Source organism: Microplitis demolitor, chromosome 4 (assembly GCF_026212275.2).
Source record: "Microplitis demolitor isolate Queensland-Clemson2020A chromosome 4, iyMicDemo2.1a, whole genome shotgun sequence".
Taxonomy (NCBI): Eukaryota; Metazoa; Arthropoda; class Insecta; order Hymenoptera; family Braconidae; genus Microplitis; species Microplitis demolitor.
In genome coordinates, this window is record NC_068548.1 from 1,764,262 (window position 1) to 1,774,974 (window position 10,713).

Consider the following 10,713-nt stretch of genomic DNA (forward strand, 5'->3'; position numbering starts at 1 on the left):
GAGAAACTAACATTTGGTAAAAGTTATAGATAAATTATCACTTTTTTAAATTATAAAAATTCAAAAATTTTTTTATAAACCTGCGGATGATTTTTTAAAATTTCGCGGGAATTTAAAAAAATTTTAAATTATTATAAAATATTTGTACATAATTTGAATTTGGTGGTGGTGATTCCGGACGTGATTTTAGGCAAATTATTAGTTTTCATTGAGATTTTTCATTTTTCAAAATTACTCGGGCTGTCAGACACTCAATTTTAATTAAAATTTTTGAATTATAAATTTCCACATTTTTTTAATCTTATGTGTATAAATTAACGTACGTAAATTTATTACATTTATTTATTATTTTAATTAAATTATTTTACTAAAAAAAAAAAAAAATATTTTCAAAATTTTGAAAAAAGAAAAAAAAAATTATAAACGTGGGGTTGTGGGTACTCGGGGAATGCAGAATTTAATGAAGATAGAAAGTTCTAGAATAAATTTAACAAGGCGGGTTAATTTTGTCAAGGAGAGAAGGAATTAATATGGGGTGGAATTTTTTGTAACAAATAATTTTTTGTTAATTTTAATATTTATTTATTTATTTGTTTGTTTGTTTAGTTTATTTCATCAGTATGGCTTACATGGGACACAACTATGGGTCAACGGACCAGCGGACGGTCCCGGACGTCGGTTTCAGTCCTACAGAATTGTACAATTTAAGCGAAAATATAACGAGTCATATTTATGCGATAAATGCAAGCTGGAGAGACATGGAGCGAGCTGCTAAACACATTGGCACCAAGAGAGACAGCTTGGAATTACGTGATAAAGTGTGAGTGTTGTAGTTATTATTATTATTATTGTTGTTTATTTTTGTTTGAGATATTTATGAGTATGGAAATCCATGTAGGCAAGCGACACAGAGAACAACGAACAATATTGTCACCCAAACGAGTCGAGACATTGCGAGGATCGCGGTGCTGATGAAAAGAGGTGACAAGGAACAGAAGTTGCAGATTGAGAAACTGACGACTGACTTCAAAGACGCCCTGAGGAGATATTCGGATATGCAACAGGTTATTTTTTTGTTTATATAGAAATTTTTCTGGGAAAAATTAAAAAAAAAATCGATTTTTTTTCGATATATCGATTTTTTTTTCGATATATCGAACTAGTTGTCGATATATCGATCTGTGAGATCGATATGGAAAGTTTATGATTGATATGTTGAATGAAAAGTCGATATATTGACTTTGACAATCGAAATATCGGAGTCGGGTCCGATATATCGAAATCATAGTCGATATATCGAATGTAGAATCGATGTATTGAACTGTGAGACCGATATGTGAAGTTATGTTCGATATAATAAATTTACAATCGATATATCGATTTTTTACAATCGAAATATTGGAGTCGAGTTCGATATATCGAATGTAGAATCGATCTATTGAACTGTCAGATCGATATGTGAAGTTTTGTTCGATATATTAAATTTACAATCGATATATCGATTTTTACAATCGAAATATTGGAATCGAGTTCGATATATCGAAATTTAAGAATCGATATATCGAAGTTAAAATTAAAAATTAAATAAACAACTATTTGACATTTTATTTTATTATATTTTTAGACTGTTCTACAATTAATGAAAAGACATGTAATAAATTATATTGATTTTGATAATTATAATTTCGAAAGTGATGAAGATATAGAGGAGCAAAAAGAATGGGCTCTGCAAGATTCATTAAAACGTCAGGAACAAAGGTAAATATTTAATTTTAATTTTTAAATTAATTATTAATTATTAATTATCAATTAATCAATTTCGTATTTTTTGTAATTATAGTGTTTTAGAATTTGAAGAGGGAATGTTATTAGAACGTGAAGATTTGCTACATAAATTAGAAGGTGATATATTAGATGTTAATCAAATAATGCGAGAATTAGGTGCTTTAGTTAATCAACAAGGAGGTTCAATTGGTAATTTTTTAAAAATATTTTTATATCTTCGGTACATCGATTTTAGTTCGATATATCGAACTTAGATTTTTATATATCGATATTCAATTCGATATATCGATGTTCAATTCGATATATCGATGTCTAATTCGATATATTGATATTAAATTTCGTTATATCGATGTTCAATTCGATATGTTGATATTAAATTGCGATATATCGATGTTCAATACGATATATTGATATTAAATTTCGATATATCGATATTTAATTCGATATATCGATTTATCATATTTATAATTCGATAAATTACTTCGATATCTCGATCTTAAACTTCGATATACAGTCGAGTCTCGTTATGAACCCGCATAAAGGGGTGTAGGGGAATATAATTCTAAGAATTTGTGTACCCCCACTCTGTCAGCGCAGGCGACAGTCGTGAGTTGAACTTCCCCTACTTTTTAAGCGTGTGAGTGTGTACGTTATTGTTTCCAGTATCTCGTTATGAGTCCGTTTGACTTGAGTGTTATGTTTCTTATATGTAAATAGGACTAATATTTAAAATAAACTCTTAATTTCTTTTCATGAATATACGGACTCATATCGAGACTCTGAAATTAATTTTTTTTTCACGTTGTGGAGGGGAAAGGTCTTCCGTGGAAATCCTGGTTCATGGACTCATAACGAGCGGACTCATAACGAGACTCGACTGTATTAAAATTTAATATCGATATATCGAATTGTAATTTTGATTTATAAATTTTTTAAAATTACTAGATCAATATCTTATATCAATTTTTAACTTCGATATATCAATTATTAACTTCGATATATCGGCTTATAAATTCGATATATTAAATTTTTTTTTTTTTTTTTTTTTAGATACAATAGAAAATAGTATAGAAAATGTTTACGGAAACGTCGGAATGGGTGCCCAAGAATTATCCCGAGCAAGTGGTTATCAAAATAAATATCGTAAAAAATTATTTTTCTTACTTTTACTAGCTTTAGTTGTTGTTATTATTTTAATTGTCGTTCTAGTCACAAAATATAGTTAGCAAATTTTAATCAGTTATTATAATAATACTATTAACTTTTATATCATCACTATTATTATTTATAAAAATCATGATTAACAACAACTCTTATACTAAAAAAATATATACTATTAACTACGTAATTTTTTAAAGACTATAATAATTATATGTAATTTTAAGGACCTTGGTAAAAATAATTGTATAAATTTAATTAGATTTTTTTTTTTCTGTACAAAACTAAAAATATGTTAATTTACTTCGTCATTCCAAATGTTGCGAAAATTATTAGAAATTTTTATGTAAATATTTATTAACTAATTATTATTATTATTAATATTATTATTATTGAATGAATTGTATCCAAAGTCACATGTAATTATTATTATTATTATTACTATTATTATTATTAATATTATTAAAAATAAATTCATTAATAATAAAAATTTTTTTTATGATCTCTGGTAACTATTTTTTCTTTTTTTGATCAACCGAAGAGATTAATAATAATTTAATTTATAGGATAGTCTAGAAGTTCAAATTCTGCGTTGAATGAGTACCCACATCGATATAGTTCAAAAATATTTTTTTTCCTCATAAATATGATATATTAATATGAGTAACATATGACTGTATATGAGGATATATTTATAACCTTACATAAATAGTAAATTATTAAAAAAAGTCATACTGCAAATATGGACATTTATGTCTCTATATGATCACATATGCCTAAATATGATCATATACGACTATATGATGATATATTATTAAATATGACTATATATGATCTTATATTGATCGTGAATCAGTAAACTGTCATTCGGTTTCATATATCAGCATATATCGCCATATATGGAGTCATATGAGTATATATGACTATGTGATCATATATGATCTTATATGAACCGTAAATTAAGTAGATGAGTGCCATACTTTTTCATATATCGACATATTTGAACATATGTGGATTTATCTAAACATATATGATCTTATATAATCATATACCAATAAATATGACCATATATGACCTTATATGAATCGTGAATCCGTTAAATGAATGTCATACTTTATCATATATTGGTATATATCACCATATATGACCATATCTGAGCATATATAACTCTATATGATCACATATCAATATACATGACCATATATGATCATATATAAATATACATGATCATATATAAACCATAAATCAGTTAAATGAATGTCATACTTTTTCATATATTGGTATATATCATCATATATGACCATATCTGAGCATATATGATTTCATATAAGAATATATAAATAAACATGACCACATATGACCTTATATGTATTGTGAATCAGTTAAATTATTGTCATACTTTTTTATAGATCGGCATATATGCTCATATATCGACATACATGAGCATATATGGAAATATCTGACTACATATGAATCTTATCTGAGTATATATGACCAGGAAGGAATTTTTTCTCGGGAAAAATTCTAATTTAATTGTTATTGTGGATAAAAAATTTATTTATGTATAAATTATTTACAAAATATAAATATTTAATATATATATATATATATATATATATATATATATATATTTATATAAAACATTAGATTAATAAAATTAATTAAATAAATTGGTTATTTATAAGTCTCAAGTCTTTAATTAATTTTTATATTGTTTACGTGATTTAATTCGCAATTGTAAAGTCGTAAGTAAACCGGCAAGTACATCGTGATTTGGTAATTTTTTAGCGAATAGTAAACGTTTTACAGAGTCGTCATAAGTCATCAGTGCTACCATATTTTGTAATATGAATCCTTGGCAGTATTCAAGCAGTTGGTTTGCGTTGTAAACCTGAAAAAAAAAATATTACATTTATTTTTGAGGGCAATAGATTTTCTAAATTGGCTAAGAGATTTTTTTTTTTTTACTTTTGCGTGAATATACATGGAGACGATGTTGTCGAGGTCAATTATCGATGAACATTGAGCTTCGCAGTAGCGCAATAATCCGTCTAATTGGAAGAAATTTGCGGCAGCCATCAACTCTAAGACATCGCTCTGATTTACTTCGAGGCTTGCGCAACCTCCGTGGTACAGAAATTCCATTACCATCTGTGGTTAAACAAATATTTTATTGCTTTACTGAATAGGAAATTTAATTCCGAGTTAAACGAGTACCCACATCGATATATTTTGAGATCAATTATTTTTAGTCAAAACTGTAGGATATTAAATTTTGAAATTTCGAGTCTTGGAGTAAAGATACTTGGAATCGGGTCGCGAGAGAGTATAGAGGAGGTAATTCTGCGCAAAATGAGTACCCACAACCATATGTTTGAAAAAAAAAGATTTTTGGTCAAAAACGCTGGAAATGAAATTTAGTAATTTTGCGAAAAAAAATTAAGATAATGAAAATTTGATTCCAGGAGGGTATAGAGCATGAAATTTCCTGTAAAATGAGTACCCACAAGCCCATATTTCCAAAACAAAATTTACCTGAAAAATATGATATCTTATATCATTGATCTGGACAATCGGCGGATTTCCCTCACACAACTTAGAACTGAGCATGTTCCTGAACCTCGGCGAGGATGTGATGAGAACAATTTTGTGTCCATAGAAAACTCTGCCCTCTACACGAAATTGTACATCACTCAGCTCAGGGTTGTTGACAAACTTGGGGTCGATTCGTGACCCACTGGGCAGCGTGGTGTCTCTAATCGGTTTTATCGGCTCCCAGCCGAAGCAGTTGCAAAAAATATCCGCTAGCAGTAAAGTAGTTCCCTCCTTCTGCAAGAAAAATCATCAATAACCAATCAGAACCCATGGAGCACTAAGTAATTCAATGGGAAGTACCTTGTTGTATCTAAAAATATTGAACAGCAGTGGCAAGCACTCCTGGACAAACTGATTCGAATAATCATCTGGGCAGACCTGGAGAAAATCTTGCAGCAGCTGGTCAATGACCGGTTCGATTCTCATCTCATGGGCAGTCGCCAGACTGTGCATCCAGCAATGGAGGCTCCAACTGACCCCCAAACCCCTCAGCTCCATGGTAATGTCCAGATGGTTGCTCTCCGCACTATGGTACATCGCTTCCTGCAGCGCCTTGTTCTGGGCCTTATTAAAAACCGGCTCTTTGTCCTTGAACCCCCTCTTGTCCATCTGGGCAGGCACACCCGGATTTCCTTCTGCCAGAATCTCCTCTAGCGACAGAACCTCTTTTTCATCTCGCTTAGCAGAAAAATTCAGTGGGTGGGACAGCAACTGGTGCAGACACCCCCGCTGTCCATGGGCAGTCGCCACAGAGATCGCACTGTAGCATCCACGTTGGGCAGCACCAGAGTAGCTGAAGCTGTCCTTCATAATCGTGGACAGAAAAGGCTGGGCCCCATGGGCCAGTAACAGTGCGACCATTTCATGGCTGCCCGTCGCAGTCGCAGCTTGCAGGGGCGTAACTGTGCACTTGTCCTCACTAATTTTGGCACCACCTTCAACGGCTGCCCCTCGTTCCAACAAAATCCTTGCGATGTTGCAGTGTCCTAAGATGGCCGTGTATGTGAGGGCAGTCCAGTGCTGGGTCTCAGCATTGAAGCTCTGGTTAACCAACTGCCCACTCGTGTTCTGGGAACTGGGACTGGACGTGGGCAGATATGACATACTTTTAACTGACATGGGACTGGACAGTCGTCTGGATGGACAGGCCCCTTTTATTGGGACTGAATTGACCGGGACTGGACTTTCGACATTTGGGTCTGCCCCAGCGTCCAAGAGGGCAGTCACCGCGATCTCATTGTTGACAATGCACGCGAGCATGAGGGCAGTAAACCCGCAGTCGTTTACTGTATTGATTTTCGCCGCGGGCAGAAGGGGCAGCGCCTGGCTGATCAACTCAATGCGACCACTGGTCAGCATCTTGAAGGCCATGTCCAGAGTTAATCGGCGCACGTACTCGTTGTCGTCTGCCCGCCGACTCAAGGTCACTTCTTCGAAGCAAATGGGTCTCACTGGGCAGTCGACACCTGGAAGTAGCAGCCTCGCAGCTTGACTGATGTCGTCATGGTCCACGACGTAGCCGTGACGATACTCAGCATGGGCAGTTGAGACCCTCAGCCACTCAATCAACGGGGGCAGAACCACGTATGCTCGTTCGTAGGCCAGTTCCTGGATTCCTGAACTTCGCTCCCCATGTTCCAGCTGTGAACATCTCATGTAGTAGAACAGAGCATTCAGGGCCTTGTTGGTCAGCGGTACTGGACATTTCCCAGCGTGCGCGACCTTAGCAACCAGGTCCAGTAACTCCGTCATCGAGCCTACGCAGGTAGTGAGCAGCGAGGGTTCCAAGTTTGCTCCCAACGCATCCTTACTGCCTCTTGAGGAGTTCGAGGAGTTCAAGGAACTGACACTGGCCCATCGGGGCATCGCCAATGCCCCCGAGGCTATTCTGCCCGCGTTCAGGTGCGCGTACGGCTGCAGCAGACCCCAGAGGTCACCATTGTTGGCGATCGCATGCTCGAGCATCGTCGCCGTGAGCGTGACATGCGCGTCGGTGGGCAGACACTGCAGCAGAATTTCTTCCAGAAGATTTTCCATCCCCGCCGTCAGGTAAATTGCTGCATACTCATGGATCATTCTGCCCAGCTTGACATCCGACATCCAGCGCAGGAACCGACCCACGGGCAGCTGCAGTCCAGACCTCGAGGACTTGGACTGCTTCAGCTGATCTCCAGACACCGCGCACATGGCAGCTGCCCTTAAACAGGCTTTGGTGCAGGAGTCAGCCAGTGCTGGGCAGAAGACGATCTTCAGTGCGCTGTAGACCTCGTGTTTGCTGCAGAGGCCTAAGGTCCGTGATAGCCGTTGAATTTCCCTGCCCACCCGGACCAGGGCTCGTTGCAGCAGGTAACTCAGCCGCGGAATCGTTTCCATGGAGACCTGGTCCATGTGCTCACGGGTTCGCCCATTCTGTAGTACCCTGAGAACGTCGTGGTGTGTCCAGGGCAGGTGCTGAAGCTCCACCAGCCGGTTGTGGGAGTCCACCCAGACGAATTCGTCGGCGCTGGTGACGTTGGTGTTGATGGTCTCCAGGCTCGAGTGACGCATCAACCGTCTGACGGCGGGTTCCGAGCTCTCAGACCCGCTGAGTGATGAGTAAGTGGAGGTCGATGTGTGGGAACGCATTGTCAGCTGTTGGATTGCTAGTTTTATGTCCTCTAGCCCGGAACCAGACCAGGGCACTTGTAACTGTAATCAAATGTAATCATTGTAACATGTAATATTTATTGCAACTGCCCCCGGATGAGGGAACTCACTTTGGCGGGAGTTGCTCGGTGCCGGTTACGACTCTGCCCACGGTTCCGTCCATTCCTCTGGGTCACTGAAGCTGAAAATCTGTCGTCCTCTGGGACCGAGTTCAGCTGCTGGGGGCTGTTGCTCCTGTGTCGGTGGGGCGGAGAGCTGCTGCTGTGCCCTCCGGTGTCGGACATGCTTGCGTGACCTGAAGACCGGTTCTCGTCAGACGAGCTTCCCGCGCACTCTGGTCTTCTCTGAAAGATAATTGGTCAGTTCCTGGTTGGAGAGTTAGAAAAGTGGTAAATACCTGGAGCTCATTTATGCTCAGATGATGATGCTGGTGAGGGTGAACGTCTAGCTCAGCTCGTGGTGACTCTGGGCTGTCTTTTCCATAGGGGGGACAGTAGACATCTTTAGCGCCGCTGGGTCTAAAAAGTTGGATACCTATTAGTTGTTTTGGTCATTTTTTAGGTTTTTGTGATCAGAACCTAGTGATGTGGGTACTCGAATAACTCAGCTCGTGCTAATCTATCAAAATAAACTACAAAAAAAATAATTTTCAAAAATTTTGAAAATTCTATTTACTCTCCTCAGACTTTAAAAATTCAAATCACTTAAAACCTAGTCATGTGGGTACTCAAACACCTTGGAATCTTACCCTCAACTCAAAACACCTCAAAAAAACCCAGCTTTAAAGTTGGATCCCCCTGCAAGTGTCTCATGCACACTCAAAATTCTAACGGCCCAAGCCTGGTCATGTGGGTACTCAAACAACTCAGCTCGTGCTAATCTACCACTACAAACTACAAAAAAAAATAATTTTCAAAAATTTTGAAAATTCTATTTACTCTCTTCAAACTTGAAAAATTCTGACTCAGAACCTAGTCATGTGGGTACTCAAACACCTTAGAATCTTCCCCTCAACTCAGAAAACCTCAAGAAAATCCCAAAAAACCCAACTCAAAACTTGGAACCCCCTGTAAGTGTCTCAGGCACACTAAAAATTCTAACCACCTAAACCTTGTCATGTGGGTACTCAAACAACTCAGCTCGTGCTACTCTACTCATAAACACCAAAAATTACCCTCGCAACCTCCACTGTTGAACGAAACTCCAGTCAGCCTTGAAACCCGTAGTGTCACCGGGCAGTGACCAGTAGTCTTCGATCTTCGTTTCATCTTCTTCGATCTTCAGAACATCTTCCCTGCTCGGAGTAACGCGAACGACAATTTCCCGTGTCTCTTCCCCACAATTACTATCTTCCCTCAACGACCAGCAGGACTGACTCCTGCTGATCTGTCTCTCATCGTCACCACAATAAATCACAACTTTATTATCAGTCACATCTGAGCCGGGTCTAGGTGGAGCTGGACGTGTCGGTTTTATTTTAAAGTCCATTTTTATTTCGTTCATCGAACAACACCTCGAGCTAGATGTCAAACCTCTGCCTGGATCGGTACCAGGACTGGAACTGGGACTGCGTAGTTTTGTTTTGTCCTCCAAAGTCGACATGCTCTCGTAGTCATCAAACTTTGTCGCTTCCTGCCACTCCTTTGAAGGCACCCGTTTAACAAAGGGCAGAGCCCGGCGTAAAATAAAATTTGTGCTGTCCATTGGTCTGAAGGCCTTCGAGATTTCCGGCAGATCCGAACTCTTGAGTTCTCTGCAGAGCCCGCACTTGCAGTCCGATAAACAATTTTTGTTAATACGTTCCAACATTTTTTTTACGACTTTTCATGTCAGATCGTTATCAGTATTGGTAGTAATATTTGATCTTATCGGTACAGTAGCAATGATGCGTTCACTGTAAGAGTAAACATGTGACTGAACTGGCGTGTCGGTGGTTTCCGCTGTACCAGGTGAAACGACTTCCTTTCAAGGTGGGGGCAGGAAATGGTTACCTCGGTTCTTTGATACATATACTTGCCAGTGGATTGTGGATTGTTGTTTTATATTTTTTTACTTTATGAGAGTCATTATCTTTTGTCATATTATCAGTCTAACAGTTTTATCAAATTAAATTACTCCGCCTTTATCCGCCGATTCGTGGGAAAATACTTTTTTATGTTTCTGGTCAAATATCTAGGAAACTATCAAAGATACGGCAAAAGTATCTATTACCGATCTTGTAGCTTAGAAAATTTCCTACAAGAAAGGTCCTTATGAATTTTTATCCAGACCTAGTATTTGAGGCTCCAGTAAATTTTTAAAATTGCGGAGACTAAAATTATGGGAAATAAATCTGAGGTATTTTAGATATTTTACTTTAAATTCAAATATCTAGAAAACTATCAAAGATATGGCAAAAGTGTTCATTACCGATCTTGTAGCTTAGGAAATTTTCTACAAGAAAGGTCCTTATGAATTTTTATCCAGACCTAGTATTTAAGGCTCCAGGAAATTTTAAAAATTGCGGAGACTAAAATTATGGGAAATAAA

At 37.3% G+C, this 10,713-nt stretch overlaps 2 protein-coding genes across 2 annotated transcripts; one reads left to right on the forward strand and one right to left on the reverse strand.

The window, feature by feature from the left end:
• The first annotated feature begins 218 nt into the window (after window positions 1–218).
• LOC103571343 (syntaxin-7) lies at window positions 219–3,039 on the forward strand. Its single transcript, XM_053738223.1, has 6 exons — window positions 219–319; window positions 607–820; window positions 899–1,064; window positions 1,625–1,758; window positions 1,841–1,974; window positions 2,836–3,039. Exons 2-6 carry the CDS (start codon window positions 621–623, stop codon window positions 3,009–3,011), a joined length of 810 nt encoding a protein of 269 aa, XP_053594198.1. The 5' UTR covers window positions 219–319; window positions 607–620; the 3' UTR covers window positions 3,012–3,039.
• A 1,589-nt stretch (window positions 3,040–4,628) lies between these two features.
• LOC103571352 (ankyrin repeat and BTB/POZ domain-containing protein 3) lies at window positions 4,629–10,066 on the reverse strand. The gene is made up of 7 exons (XM_008549482.2): window positions 9,359–10,066; window positions 8,582–8,702; window positions 8,295–8,528; window positions 5,839–8,226; window positions 5,479–5,772; window positions 4,912–5,094; window positions 4,629–4,834 (listed from the first exon to the last, which is right to left on the reverse strand). The coding sequence occupies exons 1-7, from the start codon at window positions 9,991–9,993 to the stop codon at window positions 4,643–4,645; spliced, it is 4,047 nt and encodes a 1,348-aa protein (XP_008547704.2). The 5' UTR covers window positions 9,994–10,066; the 3' UTR covers window positions 4,629–4,642.
• Window positions 10,067–10,713: the final 647 nt, after the last annotated feature.

Bases quoted from the DNA above. Each gene is read 5' to 3' on its own strand.
- LOC103571343 (XM_053738223.1), top strand. From the start codon at position 621: ATGGCTTACATGGGACACAACTATGGGTCAACGGACCAGCGGACGGTC. The intron at 821-898 runs GTGAGTGTTGTA...AAATCCATGTAG, and splicing joins TTGGAATTACGTGATAAAGT to GCAAGCGACACAGAGAACAA. The intron at 1,759-1,840 runs GTAAATATTTAA...TTGTAATTATAG, and splicing joins TTAAAACGTCAGGAACAAAG to TGTTTTAGAATTTGAAGAGG.
- LOC103571352 (XM_008549482.2), bottom strand. From the start codon at position 9,993: ATGTTGGAACGTATTAACAAAAATTGTTTATCGGACTGCAAGTGCGGG. The intron at 8,703-9,358 runs GTAATTTTTGGT...CCAACTTTTTAG, and splicing joins CAACAGTGGAGGTTGCGAGG to ACCCAGCGGCGCTAAAGATG. The intron at 5,773-5,838 runs GTACTTCCCATT...TTTTTCTTGCAG, and splicing joins ATATTTTTAGATACAACAAG to AAGGAGGGAACTACTTTACT.